This window comes from Dama dama, chromosome 19, assembly GCF_033118175.1.
Source record: "Dama dama isolate Ldn47 chromosome 19, ASM3311817v1, whole genome shotgun sequence".
NCBI lineage: Eukaryota > Metazoa > Chordata > Mammalia > Artiodactyla > Cervidae > Dama > Dama dama.
This window is the reverse complement of record NC_083699.1, coordinates 35,270,922-35,296,277: the sequence shown is the minus strand read 5'-3', so window position 1 is coordinate 35,296,277 and position 25,356 is coordinate 35,270,922. Positions and strand designations below refer to the sequence as shown.

Here is a 25,356-nt window from a genome sequence, read left to right as displayed (position 1 = left end):
TATGAAAATTTCCTATTGACTGCTTGAAGTATTATTAGTGCTTTAAATATTCTCATGAATAAGAGAATACGCAGGGAAATTATGCAATGAACTAGATAATCAAAGGCATTTCAATCATACAAGCTTTAATTAAAATAAATCTATATCTACTGTTAGGAATTAAATTGCATATGTGTCTTTAATGACCTGATTGGTAATTACAGTGGTTAAATCATTTGAATTAAAATAAAGATACTGACTTCTCTGTGTAATATAAATATAAAATAGTATATTTCTATCTTAACACAGAGCTCTTATCATTTGATGATTAGGTTTCAACAGCTGATGACATTATAGTGCGAAAGAGTAATTAAAATCATTAACATTAAAAAAAAAAAGCTTTGTAGTAAAAACTACAAAAAGGTTTTTCTTTCTCAAAATTACAACCTAGGCTCAACCCTGAAGAACAGTCATAAGAGAAAGAGGTAAACAGCATTCTAGAGAGGAAACATAGAAATGGCTTTGAACTCTAGAAATGAATGTTGCATGTTCTGAGAGAGCCAACAAGGGCAGTTTAACTTATATGGTTATAGAGAGGGTTTGTGGGAGAAGAAGGCTAGATGGGATTGGGTAGAACAAGGTCTTCAATAAAAAGACTTGATAGTAATAATAACAAGTAATACTCTGAAGATTGAGTACTCTGTATGCTAGCCTCTATGCCTAATGCCCTGCATATATCATTTATTCTTCACAGCAAACCTGCTGCTGCTGCTGCTAAGTCATTTCAGTCGTGTCCAACTCTGTGCGACCCCATCCCTGGGATTCTCCAGGCAAGAACACTGGAGTGGGTTGCCATTTCCTTCTCCAATGCATAAAAGTGAAAAGTGAAAGTGAAGTCACTCAGTCGTGTCCGACTCTTCGCAACCCCATGGACTGCAGCCTACCAGGCTCCTCCGTCCATGGGATTTTCCAGGCAAGAGTACTGGAGGGGGGTGCCATTGCCTTCTCTGTCACAGCAAACCAATAAGGTAGTAATTAAACTCCTAATTTTGATGGAGGAAACTGAGTCTCAGAGAGGTTAACTAATTCATCCCAAATCAGTCAAATGATAACTTCAGATGCTAGGATGTAAATCCAATCTGACTGACTGTAACATATGCCTCTTTCCCACTGTATCTACTAGTACTGGTGGCAGGGAGTGGTAGATAAATTTCCAGTGGTATATATCTGAGTGATAGAACTGGTAGGCTAAAAGGGGAAGGAAGTTAATGATATACAATTTGAGTTAAAAAAAAATGGTAGTTAACAAGTGGTAAAAAGAAAAAAAGAAACTTTTATACCAAAGGGCCAGAACAATTTACCTTGCATTAAGATTTTTAATTTCATATAAAGCATGCTCAAGATTTAATTTTAAAAGTCACTAAAAACTAGAAGCAAATCAAAGCTATAATATTCTTAAATAATTTATACCATGTAATGAATATTATGTAGCTATGAAAAAAATATTTTTGAGGCATTTTTAATAACAAGAAAAATCACTGAGGCAATATTAAGGGGAAAATGGTGATGAGGTTATTGAGAGGATATAAATTCTGAGGTTAATGAAAAAATAATAGGAGAAATATGTAAAAACGATAGGAATAATTACACCTGGGTACAAGGAGAACAGGTAATTTTTTATTTTTGTATATTTTTCCGATACAGTATTTCAAAATCAGAAGAAAAACTAGCACAAAAGAGATCTCTTTAACTTCCTTTTTATCCAATGACATCTTCCTTTTTTCTTAACTTTTTCCCTCTTTATTCTGTCCCGTTTTTACCCCAGTATTTCAGGTGAAAATGGGCATGCTCACCCATATAACTATATATTTGATGACTGAACTTTCCTGGTGATTCATTGGTTAGGAATCTGCCTGCCAATGCAGGGACACAGGTTCGATTTCCAGTCCAGGAAGATCCCACATGCAAAGATGCAACTAAGCTCATGGGCCACAACTGCTAAGATCACACTCTAGAGCCCCTGCTCTGCAACAAGAGAAGCCACCACAATGAGAAGCCTGTGTGCTGCAGCTAGAGAGTAGCCCCTGCTTACTGCAACTAAAGAAAGCCTGTGAGTAGCAACCAAGACCTAGCACAGGCAAATATATATATATGTTTGATGGTCCTTGCACAGGTGGTAATACCGCACAGAAGTGTACTAGGCTAATAACTGTTTCTCAACAGAATTTAGGATCATGGCAAAGCATACAGGCTTTGACATTATACAGATCTATACTGTATAATATAGAATATTATATATCAATTATATAATATTGAATTATACTCTTGTAATTTATTTGCTATGTGACTTGAGGCAAGTTTTTTAACCTGAGATTACTTTTCTAATATGAAAAAAAGTAACATATATTTTCCTCACATAGGATTGTTGTTACAATTTAGTAAGTTAATACATGGAATATACCTGCAACAGAGAAAAAAAACTGAATAAAATTCAATTACTTGAGGGAACTGCTGTAACATTCATGCTACACAAACTAGATTCATATATTTGTCCAAACCTGGCTAAGTATGTCCTCAAAAGTGGCAATAATATGTATGTTCCTATTCTACATCCTAAAGGGATTTGCATGGTTAAAGCCTCTCTAAAGTTGAAATTCATTTCCTTTATGCTCTTGAATATTGTGTTATTTCAGTTGCTCATTTCCAGTACCTCTCACAAGACTCTAAGCTCCATAATGGAGTGTGTTAGTTCCTCTCATAAATCCAGACACTAGTACAGTACACGGGTATGGCTGGTCCTCAATAAATGTTTGTTGCACAGATAAAACTTCATATTCTCCCAACTGCAAATATATTTTGGAGTTCTTAAGTACTGCCAACAGAAAACAGAAACTAAGGTGACAAGTATTTTCAGTCTATCACGGGACTACAGATGTCATTTCTTTTTCCTCCTAACCTATCTAGTTAAGCCTAGAGAGAGGCCTAGTTCTGCAAAGAATCTCTCAACACGAGCATTCCAGTCAGGACACGGAAGCAACATACTGTGTGGTACTCCTTTCCAATTTTACATTTCAGAAATATGGCCATTCTAAACTGTAACTTGACATCTTCAGGATTGCTGCTGTGCACTTAAGAGTAGAGCAGCACTTTTTAAGCACACCAAAAAAAAAGTTCATCTATTTAAAAGCAAAACCCTAGACATTGTCTCTATTTCTCATTTGAAAAGGCCAAGTAATAGTATCATTCCAACAGAATTACTGTGAGGATTAATGGAAATGCAGCATGTAAAGCACTGAGCACAATATTAAGTACTAAATAAACAGTTCAGTTCAGTTCAGTTGCTCAGTCGTGTCCGACTCTTTGTGACCCCATGAACCGTAGCACGCCAGGCCTCCCTGTCCATCACCAACTCCCGGAGTTTACTCAAATGCATGTCCATCGAGTCAGTGATGCCATCCAGCCATCTCATCCTCTGTCGTCCCCTTCTCCTCCTGCCCCCAATCCCTCCCAGAATCAGGGTCTTTTCCAATGAGTCAAAATAAACAGTAGCTATTATTAAAACACAATCTTGAAGTGAACAGCATGGAGTGGCATGAATATATTCCCTTATATGAATTAATTTTTGAACCCACAAAACTACTTAGGTAACTTGAATTTCACATTAAAATTACACTTCATTGCCTTTCTGTTTTAATTTTCATTTGTATGAAATTTGATTAAGAATAAGTTAAAACCTTTTAATAATTGCATTTTAATATATACAACTTTATAACTTAAACGTAATTTTACTTTATTTTTTAAGACAGAAAGTTATCAAAAGCCAAACTACATTAATTATTAAAAACATTCTGTAAAAAAACTGTATATTTTACCTGGCCATTTCCAAGCAGAGATATATCTTTCCCTATGAGAAAATAGGATCCAAAAAAGAAAATAAAGGCATGACTGAAACCCAAGATGGTCCAATAAAGAAATGTTTTCATGCTTAATCGACGATTTTTACTTATGTCTCTGCAAATTTAAAAAAAAGGAAGAGAAAAAAAAATACATCACAACTTATTATTTACCTACTAAATAATTATTACAATTTGATAATTAAAAAAGATGGCTTTTTAATTCAAAATTGCTTATAATTTTAGCAAAAGAACAAAACCTAATTTACAAACCACTGCTTGTAAATCATACAGCTTATATTTTCATAACATATTCAAATACAGGAAATATGATATGGGCATAATTCTTCAGTTTAACTATGTAAAGTTGCTATTTCTTTTTTGGGGCCATAATGTGTGCCTTATGGGATCTTAGTTTCCTGACCACGGATTGAACCTGGCCCCCTAGTAGTGAAAGCCCAGATCCTAACCACTGGACTGCCTGGGAATTCCCTCTTTGTCAAATCTGTTATATTCTGTTATAACCAGCCATGATTATTTCTTTATGGTGGAGTCATGTGAGCTAGGTTCAGCATTGAGGTTCCTAACTGAGTTCATGTCTATCAACAGCTATTATGAGCAGAAAAGCCTGTGCCAATCTTGGGTCAGGACTTCGGTAGCTCAGCTGCTACAGAATCTGCCTGCAATGAAGGAGACCCTGGTTCAATTCATGGGCCAGGAAGATCCCCTGGAGAAGGGATAGGCTACCCACTCCGGTATTCTTGGGCTTCCCTGGCGGCTCAGGTGATAAAGAATCCGCCTGCAATGCGGGAGACATGGGCTCAATCCCTGGGTTGGGAAGATACCCTGGAGAGGGGCATGGCAACCCACTCCAGTATTCTGATCTGGAGAATCCCCATGGACAGAGGAGCCTGGCGGGCTACAGTCCATGGGGCTGCAAAGAGTCAGACACAACTAAGCAACTAAGTACAATCTTGGGTCAAGCCCAGGCCTAGATATCCTGGGAAATCAAGGTAAGTTATTGCCATTTTTGGATAACTGAGTATCTCTATAAGCATAAAGGTCAAGTTAATGTGGGAATCATAAGCTAGTCCTGAGCCGAGTCCATGTATCTATGATTACCTGGTTTTGAGAAAGGAATAACCCAGGGGGCCTGGGATGGGATTTAATGGCCTCAACTCTCCATCTTGCATCAATTACTAACCATAAATTCGGCAGGGCTAGAACACGAACTATTTTTCAGGTAAGTAATGAGTAACTTTTGTGTGTGCCCATGAAACAGAGTATTATTGGTTTAAAACAGTAAGTGCAAATCACACAACTGCTCAATGCATTCCTAGGACGAAACTATTCATTCCTAAAAACATTGGAAAACTCATTCAAATATTCTCTTCAATGTTCAACAATTATAAACCATACGAAAACTTAAGTACTTTCCTTAGTAAGACAATAGTCACCAAGAAATTGCCTGATATCTTTGCTTATTTTTAAGATACTTTTAAAAATGGGTAACTACTGAAATATAATGCACTACTTGCTGCAAGAGGTGGTATGGATATTTAATATTGGAAAACACTTACCGATAGAGGGCGGGCTTGTTCTGTAATACATGAGGGTCTATATGTTGTTCCAACAGACTATATATCAGAATAGGCAGGGATGTAAAACAAATATTGTATAAAGTCAGGTACACGCTGTCATATAGTGTCTAGGAAGAGAAATTTGTCGGAATTTGTAGACTCTAGACTACATTACTATTATACTTATTCATATAATTACAAAGAAGCATCATAAAAATTACATATTGTCAGTTTACACTGAATCCATTTTAGTAAGTCTAATTTGTTTCTTATATAGACATAATGTTTCTACATTTATATTCTTTGTGGAAACTGGAATATTATGTCACTTGATTCTACTATTACAATCAGATGGATCTATATTTCAAGATATCCTAATTTGATCACTGTGATGTAATTTTACACAATTCTCTTACATGTGTCCTAGGTTTGTTATTATTTATTTGATATGCTACACATATAGTTTTGTTTTCATAGCTTTGTTTTCCCACCTAAGTCCTACACTTTCTTTAATCCATGATCCATGAAACTTAAAAACACTGGCTCAAATTCCTAATGATAGCTGCCTCTTCTAAACAGTTTTATGTGCTACTGTTGATACTAAGTGCTTAGCAGTTTGTCTGTTCTTTACATATAGCTTTTATTAACATTGATACTGTCTCTCAGATTATACTATAAATTCCCTGAAAACCTAAACAAAATAGGTTAAGTCTTCTTGTCACATGCTCTCACAGCTTTCTTTATTTCATCCAAGTAAAACATTTTTACTAGCAATCAATGTCCAAGCAGGCTTCCCTGGTGGCTCAGAGGTTAAAGAGGTTAAAGTGTCTGACTGCAATGTGGGAGACCTGGGTTTGATCCCTGGGTCGGGAAGATCCCCTGGAGAAGGAAATGACAACCCACTCCAGTATTTTTGCCTGGAGAATTCCATGGACGGAGGAGCCTGGTGGTATAGTCCACGGGGTCGCAAAGAGTCGGACACAACATTAACTAACTTAATGTCCAAGCAGATGTCTCAAATTTAGAGTTCCAGGTTGTAAACAAAGGAGGAAATGGTGATTAAGAGTAGGAAATTCATTAAAAAAAAAAACAACCCAAAACCTAAGATAATTAAAAATTTCAATAAATTAGAACAAATGTCTTGATCAATTAGAGATGTTGAGTATGGTATGTGAGAAGGGTGCTCAGGTAGTCAGAAGCAATAGGTCCAAGCATGGTTTAGTTATTAACTTAGCTATGTAATCTTGGGCAAGTTACTTAATCCCTATGGATTTCAGTTTCCTTCTCTATGTGACATGTATACAAAGAAAAGACCCATCAAGTGTTCATTATAGCTACTGTTAACCTACTATAAGGTTTTCCCTCTGAGCATATAGCCATATAGCTTCAGAACCCTTTTCAATATAGCACTCCTAGAACCTCCATTTAATTACCTTCTGAGATGAAACCTATATGTCATCCCTGGACTCAATCACTATGTTTCTTCCAAATCTAAAAAAAATTCTATGAGTCAAAAAATAAATAATGATGTAATCTTACAATAATTATGTGGCCTGGCTTGATATGAATTTTACAGAAATACTATACTTAAGTTGAAAACAGTTAGCAAAGTCCTCTCATAAGCTATTAAGAGTAATAATATCTATTTTTTAAAAAAGCATCCACAGTTAAAATATTTTTTGCCATTCACACTCACTTCACACTGAAAATCAGAAAAAAGAATATTGACACTAAGCTAATTAAGTATACTATAAGAACAGTTATGTCTAGCTAGTTATTTGCAGGACTAGGAAAAATGGAAAAAGTCCCTCCAAGTATTTAACAAGACCTGAACAAACATACTCTACTCTTTATCTAAAAGGATAAAACAAAAGACTCTATTTACTTACTTGTTGAGAAAACAAACAGTAGAACTGATATAAAAATTGGGGTGTGATAAAGCACACATTCTGAAAAACAAGATTAAATGGAAATAATTGAAATATTTAAGTCTAAATGTGAAATGATTTCTAAAAATAACTTAAAGAGTCCAGAAAATAATCTCAGTTGATATGGTAAATAGATCTGCCCATAAGAACTTTTCCATACAAAATAGGAAAATAAGAATCCCATTTTATTAAAAAATGCCTAAAAGTAGTCTATGTAGCACTGCAAATGTCAGCATGAAAATACCTTTGACTCCTGTCATTGCCAAACAATATGATAATTTTGAATTTATAACTATTAGTCAATACTTTTCATACACAACACAATTAGGAAGGTTTATTTAAACTTTAGGGCTAAAATTACTTTAGAATGCAAAAATATTTAAAATAAAATAAATGGAGTATCAAAATTTCTTTCCATTACAAAAGCCATAGGTCACAGCAAAAGTTGTTATAATAAGCTAAGAAAAAACTGCCAACATCATCTATTAGCATTATGCAATCTACCTGTGTTCTTTCATTGGGCTGCAGCTACTAATTATAGAAATACATGCAACACAGAACACTCTGATGTAGTAAATGTTTTGGTATTCAGAGGTGCTTAACATTGGTTCCAAATAATCCTATCTTTGCCCAAAGGGTCAAGAGATAGAACAATAGTTCAACATAACTGGCTTCCTTGTAATTCTATGTATTTTATTTTATGCACCTAAAATCCCTATACTGAGTAGTTTATACTACTAGACTACCAGTCATTCATGGCCCAAAAAAGATGAAGAACTTCTGCTTAAAATCATAATATTAGAGGTAAAATTAAAACTTATTACTGGTTTGGGACAAAATAACAATAAAGAAATCAAACTAATCATGTTCTAATTTGCATAGAATAAAGTAAGTGTGAATTTTGATGTATCCTGACAAATTCACATATCCACAATCAAGTTAAAGAACTTTTCTGTCAAGCAAAGTTCTCTCATATACTTTTTTAGTCAATTCTATCACTCACACTCTTGGCCTCAGGCAACCACTGTGAGTATACATTAGATTTATGATAAAATAAAAAAAGTATATTCCATAGACTATTATTTTTACTTATAGAAAAAATTTTCAGACTAACTTGTATGGTAATATTAATAACATTCCTTAAACTGAAACCTCAAATACTGTTAGCAATTAACTCTAGACTATCTCCATGAAACTCACCTTATAAAAAAAATACTGTACAAGGGTAGCTATTCTAATATAATAAAAATGACCATGAACGAAAAGCAATTTGGAGAGAAATTTAAATCTAGCTATTGCATAGTCACTGTTCCTTGCAGCTTGTCTTCCTTCTTTACCCATGATTCCTGTAATACAGGGGACAAAAAGATTAGGTCACTGATAATTGGTAAATGTAAATTTTAAGATATGTCTGCAAATACCTTAATTATCTGTAGCAGCTGAACGTGGATTTAGGATAATTATATTCTAAATTATAGTAGACAATAGATTCCGAAAAGGTTGTTCTACTTATATCAGATATGTAATTAATACAAAGCTATAACATATACTAGGCATGTAACATCAATCTTCAAAGAACTAGAATAAAATAAAATTGATATAAAATATTAAAAGTTCAGGACCTAAGAACATTTTTTTATTCTAATCAAGAGAATGCCATAAAACAGCTTTCACGTCTCTTATTTCCAAGGAACATAAAAAATATGCTGAATCAAGTAGAAATAACCATGTTTAACAGTTTTAAAACTCTCATGCAAAACTCAGTGTGCTTTTTAAAAGAAAAATGTACAATATTACTTGAAATCAGTACATAATTTTATCTGACAAATATGAGCACTTTTTTTGAGGTTACCATAGTTCATTAGGTTTCAAAAGTTATTGCCATGTTTGTTTATTCCATGTGAAACCAGCTTCGAAAAAATTATTTTTTCAAAATGAAAATTTTCTACTCCTGTTATAAAAGGATCAAAATGTTACAAAATGTAAAGACAATCATCTGTATTCACAGCTCCTAGAGAAAACCACTATTTCTGGTCTATATACTCTTAGAAGTTCTCCTTATGCATATTTCATATATGTTCACTTAACACATATACAAACAAGTACATAAAGATGGGATTGTTTTGTAATCTGCTTTCATCACTTTCTACATTATGGACATTGTTTACTTACTATATATGGACATATGTGCTTGCTAACATAGTCATTTATTTTCTTAAAAGGAATTCCTGGATGCCTAGTCACTAGGTCAAAGGGCACACATTTATTTTATTTTTGCTATGCAAAGGCTTTCACTAGTTGCAGCAAGGGGAGTTACTGTTTGCTGTGGTGCATTGGCTTCTCATTACAACGGCTTCTCTCATTGCAGAGCACAGGCTCTAGGAGCATGGGCTTCAGTAGTTGCAGCATGTGGGCTCAATTAGCTGTGGCTCTTGGGCCCTCGAGCATGAGGGCTTCACTGGTCATGGCACGAGAACTCAGCAGTTTTGGTGCACAGGCTTAGTTGTTCTGTAGCATGTGGAATCTTCCTGGACTATGGATTGAAACCACATCCCGTGCATTGACAGGCAGATTCTTATCCATTGTACCACCAGGGAAGTCCACAGGGCACACATTTAAAATTGTTATATATAATAATGCAGGGTGTACCAATTTACATTCCTACTAACATTTAAGGGCATTTGTTAATCTGCATGTGTGTGTGTGCTCAGGTGTGTCCAACTCTTTGTGAACCCATGGACTGTAGTCCACCAGGCCCCTCTGTCCATGGAATTTTCCAGGCAAGAAAACTGGAGTGAGCTGCTCTTTCCTACTCCAGGGTATCTTCCTGATCCAGGGATTGAACCCCATCTCTTGCATCTCCTGCATTGGCAGGGGAGTTCTTTAACCACAGTGCCACCTGGGAAGTCCATACCCCTGGTCAATTTCAGGGTATTTTTGCCAATCTGACAGGCAATTTCAACTTACTTTATGATTATTAGGGAGATTTCTACTAGACTGTTTTTCTTATTCTCCTTAAGACCTCACATAATAGGAATACTATAATCTATTTTACAAATATTCTTTATTAGTTTGTCTTAAAAATTTTTTTATGGGAAGTATTTACTTCTGTCACACATGTTGATCTTTTGCCTTTTCAGTTCCTTGCTTTCTTTGGTTGTGTATTTAAAAGATCCTTCCATACCTCAAATAACAGGATTATTCACTAAAGTCTATTATTTTTATAGCCTTCAAAAATTATTTAAATCCTAATCCATCTGGAATTTGTTTTGCTATAAGCAATGGAAAGGGACTCACTTTTTCCCCCCAGATAACTAGTTATATCAGTGTTTTATTAAATCAAATAATTTGTTTCCCTACTTATTTGAAACATCTCCTTTGTTACATACTAAATTTCCAGGCTTTCCGAATTGATTCTGCTCACTGGTCTGGCTGTTATCATATTACTGATAAAATCAAAAGTACTGTTGCTTTTTATACTCTAACATATGATACAGTTAGTTATCAAATTATCGTGAAGATTTCTGAGAAACAACAGTATAAACAATATAAAGAAAGCGAGGTTTTCAAAATGAAGAGTTAATTATCCCAAAGAGGAAGGAGTTGATTTGAGGGATACACTGGAAATATGGACCCAATCAGTACTCATCACACAGGCAACTCCAGAGCAAGGACTATCTTCTAACTCTAAAATTTTATCCTTCAACAAAAATCCATACTCCTCTCTTTTGCTTCCTCAATAAAATTATTGAGGAAGACAGGTCAAAATATTGTTTAAGTGGGAAATGACTGGTAATATAAATATAATAAAATGATTTTAGTATTCTGAATTTAATAAAAATTTTAGGCAAAAATAGAAAAAAGTTAGGATAAAGATTATTAAATTAGAAAGTTACTTGAAATTTTATAGTTTGGTATAATTTCCTGTCTCTAAAATTATCTTTAAAATACATTCCAAAATCTTTAGACTAATGGATAAGGTAAATAATAATATTCTAAAATAAGATAATTATACATCTTATGTATATATCATGAACTTATAATTTTTAAAAAATGATAAAAATACTGTGTAAAAGTATTTAAAAAGGTAGAAAATTGCATGTAAAACTAAACTAACTTTACTGGGAAGAAGAACTGGAGAGATAAAATTCACTAGTGGTATTTATTTCCTTGAAAATTTGCAATTAAAACATCCTGCAGCTTCCCTGGTGGTCCATGTGGCTAAGACGCCACATTCCCAAAACAAAGGGCCTGGGTTCAATCCCTGGTCAGGTAACTAGATCCCACATGCTGTAACTAAGACCCAGGGCAGCCAAATAAATATTTTTAAAAAATCCTAAATATTGGGCTTAATAATGATAGGTTTCTGACAGAAATATGATGTGATATATTACACCACTGCATTTAGTTTTCATTTGTATATGTGACATTGTACTTTATTCTACAAAAGGAAAATTCATCATCAAATAATTATACCAACTTTACAAGTCCAAAGAAAAAATATCAATCACCTATGCCAACATGTGCTTCTTGTATCATGCTTACATCATTAGCACCATCGCCAATAGCCAATGTTATTGGCTTCTCAGGTGAGATTTTTATCAGTCTTATTACCTGAAAGACATACAACTCATTAATTATAATAAAACTTCAACTTTCTTATATTTATATAAAATTATTTATCTGAAATGATCTGTTGTAAGAACAGTAATGAAAAAAATTAAGTTTTATACTGGACAGTAATATGCACTGGGGTTCATTGTCTGAGGGATGTCTCCATTAAGACGTTAGCAATGTCTTTCAGAAATGACAACAAAACAGACTGTGGTCTTTGGATTTTATGATGGGATGTAAGAATCTGTTAAACACAGCTTAAATTTGTAAAAAGCTTAATAATAACTGTGTAAAAAATTAACTACAATTAACTGAACTTTGTCAGGCAATTTTTTTTTTTCTCAAAGAAATTATTTTCATTTGATACATAGGAAAGATAATTAGTTTCTCTTGTAGTAAAGTTTCTTAAAAATTTAAAGAGCCATGAAAATTAAATTCAATAAAATCTAACGAAAGGTTTCTTTGGAATACTTGAACGTACTTTTCTAAAGAATTTAGGCATTAGGTCTGTTTGGTCTCCAGTTTAATGTCCACAGACTGGGGTATATGGGTTATCATAATAAAATAGGCACTGTAATAAAACTCCATAAAGCCAAAAAAACTGGATATATAGTTTATTAGCTCTATATGTGAAATAATATGTTTAGAGGTATATTTCAAAGCATATACTTGTGAAGGTTTCAGTTACAAAAAATATTTGTATAGGTTTTCACTTGAATCACAGCTGAACATAAAATATTTCCTAACTACGGCTTCATATCACAATTAATTGGCTTTTTAACTCTTTATTAAAGTTCTATTTAGCACTTAACAGTCATTTTTAACAAAGAGAATTATCAATTCATGAGAATGCAAGAATAAGCAAAGATCAAAAGAATGACCTAGAGGTGCAGATGAACTGAAGTCTTATAGGGTCCTTGACCCTGTAAGTTAAGTAACGAACTCATGAGACTTGTTACCATAGTTCAAATTTGTGTCTCAGGAATATCACAAACTGCTATCTATCACATGGTCACTTTTAGGTTACAATGATCTATTTCTATGTTATTATGAATAATTAAAACTTCAATATTTACTGTGAAATTTCCAAAGGCCTAATGTATATGGTTAAAATTCATATTATGAGAAGTGACTGACTCCTGGTTAAGATTCATATACTGCATATCACCAAATGGAACCAGGTGAGGCATTAATGTTAAAGAATACTTTTAAATCAAAGTATCTCTATGGGACTTGTTATGAAATAAACATACCTTTGCTTTCTGTAGTGGTGCCATACGACAGCACATTACAGCTGAACAATTTCTACAAACGTCCATAAATAGCTTTTCATGCTCCCTGAGTGCAAGAGATAGACTGGTCCCATCTACCACCAGACCATGCTGAATCACATGATCCTCTCTAACCCTAAAAAAATAGAAAATGATGATATCCTCTGTAAGACATGTATAAAGCCATATTATTTACATTCATTTAGTAAACAAAAGATTCTTACTGAAAAATGGATCATTCACCCATAGACTTCACTGTTACAAAACTGACATGTTAGGGAATAGAGTTCTACCATTTGAAAGTTAAGATTAAGCAGAACTGGGAGTGACTGATATGAAGAGTAAAATAGATGATATTCAATTTTTCAATGAATTCATATATATATATACACACACACACACACACACACAGAGAAACTGTATTTTCTAAAAAGTGAATTGTTACACATAATTTGAGGATATTCTCCCAAATTGTATAAAAAATCTTAGAAAAATAAAAATATAACTAGTTATACATTTAGCAAGTTCTAATTTTAAAAATTTAATGAAATCAAGAATGTTCAGGAAAATGTACAAGCTAGATTCACTGTATATTTAAGTAGCAAGGCAAGGAATGAAGAAACCATCAACTGTCTCTTGATATTTAACCCTACAATGGACTGTAATGCCAGGTATTACAATGGTGGAAAATGGGTAACACCTCCCTTGTGGGCATATACTATACTGAGGACTATTTCAAAAATGGTCTAATAATTGGCAGTTGAGAGAACTATTTGCGACAAGAAAGAGAAAACAAGTATATTATCATAATAAGTATGTTATTGCGTCAGTATGTAAATAAAGTATATTATTGAGCACACTATTTGGTTCAGCTGCTTCACCCCACTCCCCCTTTGGTAATAAAAATTTCTCAGTGAAAGAAGCAGTGTACAGATTTACATTCTGGAGCAAGCTTCTTATGCAGTTGAAGACCAGCACTCAGAGAAGCATTGTGTTCAGGTCAGCACAAGGAAAATACTACAGTTCACCACTGGGTTCACAGTATAGCAGGGCTGCTACTGAGAAACACCCATACATTTTCATTTTATTTTTTTCTCAGCTTTATTGAGATATTATTGACATATATATAAGTTTAAGGTACACAATATGATCTGATACATATATATACACTGCAAAAATGATTACTACAATAAGGTTAATTAACACCTCCATCCTTTCATGTAAAAACTTTTTTTTGTCGTGGTGGTAAGACTTGAGAGCTACTCTCTTTACAATTTTCAAATATATAATATAGTACTGTTAATTATAGCCACCATACTGTACATTAGATCCCCAGAACTTATTCAACTTATACATAAGCTAGAAGTTTGTACCCCAGACTATCACCTCCCCATCTCCCCCACAGACCAGCTCCTGGCAATCACCATTCTATCATTGGTTTTTTTAGATTTCACATATAAGTATTTGTTGCTGTCTGACTTATTTTACTGAGCATAATGTTGTCAAGATCCATCCATGTTATCACAAAAAGCAAGGTTTCCTTCTTTTTTATGGGTGAATAATATTCCTTCATGTGTGGAAGGAACATCACATTTTCACTGTCCACACACACATTAATGGATATTTAGGTTGCTGCCATTCTTGGCTATGGTGAATAATGCTGCAGTGAACACAAGAGTGTGGCTCTCCCTGAGACAGTGACTTCATTTCCTTTGTATAAATATCCAGGTGTGGAATTGCTGGATTACATGGTAGTTCTGTTTAAAATTTTTTCTATACCATTTTCCATAGCGGCTATTCCCTCAATTTTTAAATGATAAGTGAGAAGACTATTAAATGAGCAGTAAGTTATGAAAACTAAACATACTGATGACTTTCAGTCTAATACTTAAATCTTTTCTGTAAGTTAAAATGATGTCTTCATTGTATGCCTAGTAACTATAGTGTTGCACTGCATAATAAGTGGAAAGCAATTAACATTTACAATATAAACTTTAAAAAATGTATACTTCCTTTATCAATTCTCCAGTACCTGAAATTGGCATCTAAACTGACTGTTTCCTCTCTGTGGGCTGAACTTCCTTAGCAGCCCCTGCTGCCTACAGGCATTCAGTGTAAGCACTGCCTGAGCACATGGTCTCAGAAGCAGCAGCAGCCAAGAGCAGGACAGGTCAGGTAAGCTTTCCTTGGGAACATTCCCAAGGCACACTAAGTGACGTTCTCCTCTGGACAGGCTTCATAAATCAGCATACACAATCCATGGTGTAACATCTATGCAATATGGAAAAGCCCCTCATAGTTCTGGCACATAGTAAGGTTAGCATCTGCTTACTTCTGTAGCCTCATGTTTCAGTATTTCCCACATCCTGTCCCATCTACTCCATTCCCTGGCCATACGTAGCTACTATCAATTGCCTGAATGAGCCTCTCAGCTCTGGGAATTTGCATACATGGACCACTTTGATTCTTGGTGTTCTTTTCTGACAAGTTTACATCTCAAAACAGGAGACAACAGTCATGAGTTCCCATGTACAGCGTTCTAATGTACAGAGCTGTTTCTAGGATAAACTTGGGCTGAGTTTCCCACTTCGGTCCACAGACAGCTCTCTGTTCTTGCCTCAGTTACAATTCAGTCCTGATGGTTGTGACAGTATACTTACTTCTTTTTTCTGACACATTGTAAGTATTCTGGGAATAAACAACACACCTTACATGACTGTCCCAAACGCCTACATAGGAGATAATCAATGTGGTTTTGAAGGATTAGATACATACACTAAAGCTTTGAAAGATATGGAATTTTTTTGCTATATCCAAGATTTTTAGAATAGATACTTCCTGAAAGTCTATAAATCAAAATCCTATTGACTTATATGGTTAACTCAGAAAACATATTTCAGGAATTCCCTGGTGGTCCAGTGATTAGGACTCTGTGCTCTCACTGCAGAGATGTGGGTTCAATCTCTGGTTGGGGAACTAATATCCCACAAGCTTTGAGGCTCAGCAAAAGAGAAAAAAAAAGGAAGAAAATATATTCCACTAAGATGGTATCTCTGAAACATACATTTCACACAGCAAGCCTAAAATTAATTTCAAGGTATAATATTCACTTTATAATACAGCTTTTGTACAAAAAGGGAAATGAACAATACCCATGATCTTAACAGACTCACCAAAAGCACATATATAGAAGACTTAAAAATATTTGAAAATATAATTATCTTCAGATGGCTGTATTATATTACTAATCATCATATCTTATTTTCAGTGCTTTAAAATGAGTATTTATTACTTTTATAATCAGAAGTAATATTTAAGAAGTAAATGATTCTGAACAATTAGTTTGTATATTTTAGGGAGTTCTGGACATTATGCCCTTAAATGCTTAAGTAGCCACAACAGTGTTGGCATTGCTTCAAAACCCGCGTCATTAACCTAGAACAATCACCTTTTTGAGCTCAAGCAAAGATCTTTCTGAAAGTTGTACTGTCTCTTTAAAACATTCCTTAAATAAGCTTTTCTCTGATAAAATCCAAAATTTAGTATCACATCAATCCCTGCATAACAAACATAAATAAAGCACTGAATGTACAGTGACAATTGTGGCACTGTCTTTTCGTATTTGTTTTTCTGCATTAATATCACAAGACTGCAAAGAGCTATCAGTAGGACATCTGAGATACCTACATACAAGCAACCCGCATGCTTACACTGAAACACTCCTATTTAAGGTAAAAAAGAAAAAAAAAAACAAAACCTGGGGCTCCCCTGGTGTCTCAGTGGTGAAGAATCTGCCTGCCAACGGAGGAGATATAGGGGGTTCGATCAATGATCTGGGAAGATTCCACAGGCTGCAGGGCAACTAAGCCTGTGTACCACAACTACTGAGCCTGTGCTCTAAAGTCCAGGAGTCACAACTACTGAAGCTCACAACGCCCTTGAGCCCATGCTCCGAAGTGAGAGAAGCCGCCACAATGAGAAGCCTGCTCACTGCTAGAGAAGAGCCTGCACAGCAATGAAGGCACCCAGCATGGCCATAAAGAAATAAAACTTAAAGAAACTGTTAAATGAGGGCTCCTAAAAAAAGCTGATCTACCTAAAGAAGCAGGTTTAGAGAAAAACAGAACAAATTAAGAGCATATATACTTATGAAAGTATCTTTGAACAGTAAAATGCAGATGCATTTCCCAGTATGGTCATGTGAACTATATCACTGGTTGGTAAATGTTTTCTATACAGCACCAGAAGTAAATATTTCAATTTTAAGCTTTGCAGGCCATGAGACTAAATCGAAGGTATTATATAGGTTCTTATACTACAAAAGAAGAAACAAATTTTGACAAAAATTTTTAAGTAAGAAAATGTAATAATAATTAAATACAATTTTAAAAATAATAGAATAGAATCTTTTTCTTGGCAGGGAAAAGAACATTTTAATTGGGGTTCAAAGTTAATGTCCTCTATCAAAGTCAGCTGGCACATGTCCATCTGTTAATGCTGATCTGTAATGAGATTTTACATTTTATTACAAAAGAACCATAGGTAATGAGATTTTATATTTCATATTTGATTATATCTTAAATAGGCAGTATATTAAAGCTTACTGTCACTGAATAATAAACACAATGCTTTGCCATCTAATTTGATAATAATCAACACTCCACTGTGCTTTAAGAGTGTGATATTAAAAGTCCATTTTTCTTTTTATGTTGGACATGATAGTTAAATACTGACAATAAAAATATACCAAAATGCCATACAGCAGTGTGGCAGAGAAAACATTACTGAGTTATCACTGTGTCACTGTGATTTGCACTGTATCAAGCAGCAATGAGAAATGATAAAAGTGCTCTGGCCCAATTACTCAACTGTGCTGTTATAGCACAAAAGCCTTTGCTGATATGTAAATGAACCAATGTGGCTCTGTTCCAATAAAATTTATGTACATTAAATTTTTAATTTCATGTAATTTTCACACCATGAAATATTACTCTTCTTTGACTTCTTTTTCATCCATTAAAAAATAGAAAAGTTATTTTGAGCGCATGGGCTATAAAAAAGGGCAGTGGGCCATATTTGGGTTCACTGGGCAATAGCTTCCTGAACCCTGAACTCCATGATGCAGGTAACTATATTCTTACCTTCTGGCAAGCTGCCCCAATTTTTCAGCACATTCACTGTCTGATTTCTGGTTTAGAAGTTCAAGGATGTTCATGGTTCTGTGAAAATGTCCACATGACAAACTCACACTAACAGCTGTTTCATGTTTATCCCCAGTAAGTACCCATACTTTGATACCAGCCATTCTCAAAGCTTCAATAGTTTCTCGAACTTTATCTTGTAGTCTGAAAACAAAAGAAACAAATTAGTAGTAGAGAATACTTTTTTGACTGAATTTTAAGTGTAAACAAGTACAAGTAGGGTAATTCTGAACTCCTTAACCTAGGAATGCTACAGTATAGTAATACAACTGACTTTTTTTCCCACTAGGGAAAAAACAAAAATAACCCAAATCGGTGATCACCTGGCTAATACAAAATCTACAACTGTGTGCTGACACATTTGTAACAACAGGCATACCAGAGTTGTGGGGCATTTGAGGTAACAGATACTAATCACTTGGGTCAATACTGCCTTGATGAGAACATGTATGAATTCCAACAATTGTTAAGTTTCCTTCCTCTTCATTTTGGTGACAGATAATACCACTGTAAACATATTTGGTTTTTTGAAGCTCACTGGGTATTAATATGTTGGAGCACTATGTACACTTAAATATAAAACCTACAACTTTGTATTTTAATACTGTACTTTGAAGTCGATTTTTATAGAACCAACTAACTATACCATCACTTCACGGCAAATAGACAGGCAAACAGTAAAAACAGTGGCTGACTTTATTTTTCTGGGCTCCAAAAATCACTGCAGATGGTGACTGCAGCCATGAAATTAAAAGACGCTTACTCCTTGGAAGGAAAGTTATGACCAACCTAGACAGCATATTAAAAAGCAGAGACATTACTTTGCCAACAAAGGTCCGTCTAGTCATGGGTATGGTTTTACCAGTGGTCATGTATAGATGTGAGAGTTGGACTATAAGGAAAGCTAAGCGCAGAATTTATGCTTCTGAACTGTAGTATTGGAGAAGACTCTTGAGAGTCCCTTGGACTGCAAGGAGATCCAACCAGTCCATCCTAAATGAGATCAGTCCTGGGTGTTCATTGGAAGGACTGATGTTGAAGCTGAAACTCCCAATACTTTGGCCACCTGATGCGACGAGCTGACTCATTGGAACAGGCCCTGATGCTGGGAAGGATTGGGGGCAGGAGGAGAAGGGGACGACAGAGGATGTGATGGCTGGATGGCATCACCGACTCAATGGATATGGGTTTGAGTGGACTCTGGGAGTTAGTGATGGACAGGGAGGCCTGGCGTGCTGCAATTCATGGGGTCGCAAAGAGTTGGACATGACTGAGCGACTGAACTGAACTGAACTATACAGTCTTCACAAACTTATTTCTTGTTGCAATGGTGAATGGTATTGTTTCCTTAATTTCTCTTTCTGTTTTTTCATTGTTAGTGTATAGGAATGCAAGGGATTTCTGTGTGCTAATTTTATATCCTGCAACTTTACTATATTCATTGCTTTCATCAGTGTTTTACAGTTTTCTATGTATAGGTCTTTTGTTTCTTTAGGTAGACAAACTTATTTCTTAAAAGTCTTAAATTTCAAATTAGAAGATTTTCTTTTTTGGTAAGAAAATCTCTTAAATCAGTAGTTCAAAAATCAGACTGCAGACAATAAAGGTCTACATAACTTCAGAGAGTCTGAGAAATCTCACAAGGATCACTGAAAAGTAAATGAACACTAGATCTTAAAAAAATGCAAACACCCTTAGCTCCAGGTGGTAGAAAAAAACATTAACAATAGACTTAATTTGTAGAATTCAATAATTCAAGAAACTGAAACATACATGGAGAGAGAGGCTAGGGAACAAGGCAGTAAGTAAATAGATGGCATGGAATTCACAGGCTAACTGAGTGGAAAATCTTCAAACAAGTAACTATAATATACTGTCACAAGGACAACAGCAGAAACTATCTACAAAACATGAAGGTTTCCCAAAGAAGAGAATTTTTAATACTATTAGGAGTCAGGAAAGGTCTTTCTAGAGAGTGCGGGTAATATATGAACTATAATTTATGAATGGGTATTCATAGATGGATAAGAGAAAAATGATCTGGGCAGAAGGCATAGCTTTGCAAAGGAAAAAAGGCAAAAACAGAACAGTTTTAGTTAAAACAGTCTTCACTGATGTTCAGAAAACTACAGTTTGGTACTGCTGAAATGTAAAGCAGAAGGTGACAATGGTAGGAGGTGAGGCTGGAGAATTAAGCAAGAGCTTAAAATCTTTGAATGGTACACTGAATAGTTGTCTAAAAACTCAGAACTATACATGGCTGAATTCTATCAAGTATTTCAGATAGCTGACTAGGAAAAAAATTATATGTATGGACTGGGAAACATTAAGGCTTTAACTTTTTATTTTAAATATATTAAGTCATTATAAAATGTTAAAAATGGAGTTTGTCATATATTAGAAATACTTGGTTAAAAAAATTCTTATGAGAAAAATGACATTGGCTATTTATCTGATACTTACTTGTCTTCTACTGCTGTAGCTCCCAGTAATATCAGGTCTTTCTCTATGAACTGGAAGACACCTGCCAATTTCTCTTCCCGTTGCTGCAAGGCGGTCCTGGCTTCAAATAAACGTCTATTTATTTCCTCATACTCTTTAGATGTAAACTGCCTATAGGCCATACACAGAGTTCTTAGCCCTTTCTAAAAGAGAAAAATTAAAGACAAAATTGAATGAAAATAACTAATGGGGAATCAAAGTCATTGAAATAAACTGAGGATACCATTACCAAAAATCAACTATCAATAATTTAAAAATTATCACCATCTAGTGATAGGAAACTGTTATAAAACCATAGTCACCTGAATTGTGGGATACATATTATCATTGCTCTTTCAATTTCTGATGGGTTCTTAAAAAGTTGCTCATAATAATTAAGGTCACTGTATTGTAGAACATTACAGACCCTAGACAAGATCATAAACATGATCTATCTATAATTTTAAAACTGTTTCTACCAGGAAAGTATAAAAGTTCTACAAAGGTACCTTCAGGCCAATCAAAAGAGGCAGCACTAGGTTCTACTCTCTTGTTTTAACCACTATAAATTCACTTTTATCTACTTAAAAAATTTTTTTTAAGCAAAGGGGACTATAATTTCCTGAGGCTTCATGGTATGACAAATTCACAATTTAAATAAAGAAGACTATAAGGTGGTCATTATCAATCAACCAATACTTTTCTAAAGCCATCGAATGAATGATTTTTAATTGTATCATTATATCTTCACCGGTGATTTGGAATTACACAAAACTTAGGAATACATGTTTGATTATCTGATTGTACCAAGGGTCAATTTTTCTTACGGTGTTAATATTTGAAAGTTGGTATCTAACTCTGAAAACTTATAAAAGTTCTTTTTCTTACATTTTCCTCACAAAAACCCAAAATAAAGATTCTAATAAAAGGACTCAGAAAGGAAAGGCTTTAAAATACTATAGACACTACTTAGTAGATTTCTAAATATTGGCTTTCCTTGATCTACATATGACCTACCTTTATAAACACCTCTTCTTAAAAAAGCCAAGAGACTATGAGAGTTATAAATGAAATTAATTCATTCCACAAGTATTTATTGAGTCCCAGCTTAGTGAAAGCATTGTTCTAGATATTAAAATGACAGAAAAGTAAAATATCTTTGTTCCTACAGATGTTACAGTGTGGTAGATGAACTAGACCATAAACAATTAGAAAATAAGTAAAGGGAGAAAAGAAACTAAGGAGGCAGAATGATAGAGATAAGTATGAAGCAAACATTTACAGAAATGTAGAAATGAGAGATCATGAGGCTCTAAGACTGAGACAGAACTGCTTAATAAGTTTCCTCTTCACATGAATCGTGGCACTGTATTTTGTAAGATACTCCTACATTCTTTTATTAAGAGGGACGTAAGTCACATACCATAATTCACTTTAAAGAGTACAATTAGGTGGTCCTTAGTGTACTCATGAAGTCATGCAATCATTACGACTACCTGATTCCAGAACATTTTCATCACCTTCAAAAGGAATTCCATACTCATTAGCAGACACTTCCCTTTTACCCCTTCCTCCAGCTCCTGGCAACCACTAATCTGATTTCTAGCTCTATGAACTGGCTTCTTCTGGATATTTCATATAAACAGAATATGTGGCCTTTTGTGACTAGCTTCTTTCCTTAACAAGGAACACCATTCCTTTTAAGGGCCAATTAATATTCCATTATACAGATAGGACACTGTTTAATCCATTCAAAGTTGACAAACATTTGCGTTTTTCCATTTTTTAAGCTATTAGGAATAGTTCAGTTCAGTTCAGTCACTCAGTCGTGTCCGACTCTTTGCGACCCCATGAACCGCAGCATGCCAGGCCTCCCTGTCCATCACAAACTCCCCAAGTCTACCCAAACCCATGTCCACTGAGTCGGTGATGCCATCCAGCCATCACATCCTCTGTCGTCCCCTTCTCCTCCTGCCCCCAATCCTTCCCAGCATTTGGGTCTTTTCCAATGAGTCAACTCTTCACATCAGGTGGCCAAAGTATTGGGAGTTTCAGCTTCAACATCAGTCCTTCCAATGAACACCCAGGACTCATCTCCTTTAGGATGGACTGGTTGGAACTCCTTGCAGTCCAAGGGACTCTCAAGAGTCTTCTCCAACACCACAGTTCAAAAGCATCAATTCTTCGGCGCTCAGCTTTCTTTATAGTCCAACTCTCACATCCATACATGACTACTGGAAAAACCATAGCCTTGACTAGATGGACTTTTGTTGGCAAAGTAATGCCTCTGCTTTTTAATATGCTGTCTAGGTTGGTCATAACTTTCCTTCCAAGGAGTAAGCATCTTTTAATTTCATGGCTGCAATCACCATCTGCAGTGATTTTGGACCCCAGAAAAATAAAGTTTGACACTGTTTCCACTGTTTCCCCATCTATTTCCCATGAAGTGATGGGACCAGATGCCATGATCTTAGTTTTCTGAATGTTGAGCTTTAAGTCAACTTTTTCACTCTCCTCCTTCACTTTCATCAAGAGGCTTTTTAGTTCCTCTTCACTTTCTGCCATAAGGGTGGTGTCGTCTGCATATCTCAGGTTATTGATATTTCTCCCAGCAATCTTGATTCCAGCTTGTGCTTCTTCCAGCCTAGCGTTTCTCATGATGTACTCTGCATATAAGTTAAATAAGCAGGGTGACAATATACAGCCTTGACGTACTCCTTTTCCTATTTGGAACCAGTGTGTTGTTCCATGTCCAGTTCTAACTGTTGCTTCCTGACCTGCATACAGGTTTCTCAAGAGACAGGTCAGATGGTCTGGTATTCCCATCTCTTTAAGAGTTTTCCACGGTTTATTGTGATCCACACAGTCAAAGGCTTTGGCATAGTCAATAAGCTGCTACAAATATTTGTGTCCAAGTTTTTGTTAGATGTATATTTTCAATTCTATTGGATGTATACCTTGACTCATATAGTAACTCTATATTATTCTATATTGTACGAGGAATTGTAAAACTGTTTTCTAAGTTGGCCATATCATTTATATTTCCACAGCATGTATGAGGGTTTCAGGTTTACACATTCTTGAGATTTTTTTGTATAATCCCCTCCTTTTTTTGGCTGTGCCGTGTGGGATCTTAATTCCCTGACCAGGAATAAAAACCTGTGCCCCCTGCAGTGGAAGCAAGAGTCTTAACCACTAGACCACTAAGGAAATCCCTCCTTTTATAACACAGCAATTTGAGGGGTCCTTAAAGCCATAAGTACTCTGGCTGTAATAGGTTCAAACAGAAGATACATGTTTGCAGGTTAAAAGGTCAGTATTTAACCAAAGAATGAGGAACCAACACATAATGTAACAGAACTACAGAATTACTGTAATTTTTGATAAAATACTAATGCAAATATCTTTCACATATATTTTTAATGGTTTTTAAAATAAGAGAAATTTGCACTTACCAAAGCAAATTCATCTACATGAATTCTCGTCTTTTCTATTTCTCCACCTATACATGCAGGGAGAACTGATGATTCAGCGCCTTTAACAAATAAAAGCTTTTCACCTAAAAAGAAAAATGAACATTGAAAAAACTGTATTAGATACAATATTAAATAAGTACAAATTCATTAAAGTTTAGATTTGTTACCTGAAGGTGCTTGAACAATTACACTCATTCTTCTACGATCTGGATCAAATTCCAAAATATGAAGCAGCTTGTATCTAAGCAAAAAAAAATAAGAAAGACAAAATCTTTACTTTTTGAATAATATTAAGTGACTATTTGGAAAGAACCCCCATAAGAGATAAAATAGTTAATTCAGAACAATAAATTAATCTCAACTGTATTTTTCAAGATGATGGATCATGAGTCAATTAATAATACAAGATAGAAAAAGAAGGAACAGACATTTATTAAGTATTGGGTTGGACAAAAAGTTCATGCAAGTTTTGCCAAAAGATCTCATGGGAAAACCTGAATGACCATTTTGATCAGTCTAATACTTAACCAAATGCCACATACTTTACATACCTTCTATCATTTAACATCCATGAAAACCAAAGGATATAGGTCTTATCTCACTTTACAGATGCAGACTATTAAACTCAGAAAGGCATATTCATTTGCCTAAGCCAAATAAGCATATGAGTGGCAAAGAAAGGATTGGAATCCAGATCTGCCCAGCTTCATGTTTCCTCACTAAAAAGGGTGACTGATTCTAAATCCTTTTTTCTGCCCAAACACATCTGAGAAATATAAGCCCTCACATTAGTAACAGAGGCTCATTATAGCAGTGATTCTAAACCCAGGACAGGGCACATGTGTACAACTGGCCGGGGTGGGGTGGCGGGGGAGATTTCTCTAGGGAGCTGTAGAAGAATTTGGTGTGTGATGGGTCAAATGTGGAAGTTGA

At 35.0% G+C, this 25,356-nt stretch overlaps 1 protein-coding gene across 6 annotated transcripts in view; it reads right to left on the bottom strand.

Annotated features, from left to right (window-relative positions):
* ATP11B (ATPase phospholipid transporting 11B (putative)) overlaps positions 1-25,356 on the bottom strand; it is a 109,751-nt gene that overhangs the window by 27,671 nt on the left and 56,724 nt on the right. For all 6 annotated transcript variants that reach the window (XM_061166652.1, XM_061166655.1, XM_061166651.1 and 3 more), the window contains 10 exons: positions 24,591-24,664; positions 24,403-24,506; positions 20,930-21,111; positions 18,407-18,610; positions 13,248-13,401; positions 11,892-11,994; positions 8,581-8,726; positions 7,342-7,401; positions 5,453-5,580; positions 3,852-3,990 (listed from right to left, as the gene is read on the bottom strand). In XM_061166652.1, the coding sequence (XP_061022635.1) occupies positions 3,852-3,990; positions 5,453-5,580; positions 7,342-7,401; positions 8,581-8,726; positions 11,892-11,994; positions 13,248-13,401; positions 18,407-18,610; positions 20,930-21,111; positions 24,403-24,506; positions 24,591-24,664 (1,294 nt within the window). The remainder of the gene's footprint in view (positions 1-3,851; positions 3,991-5,452; positions 5,581-7,341; positions 7,402-8,580; positions 8,727-11,891; positions 11,995-13,247; positions 13,402-18,406; positions 18,611-20,929; positions 21,112-24,402; positions 24,507-24,590; positions 24,665-25,356) is intronic.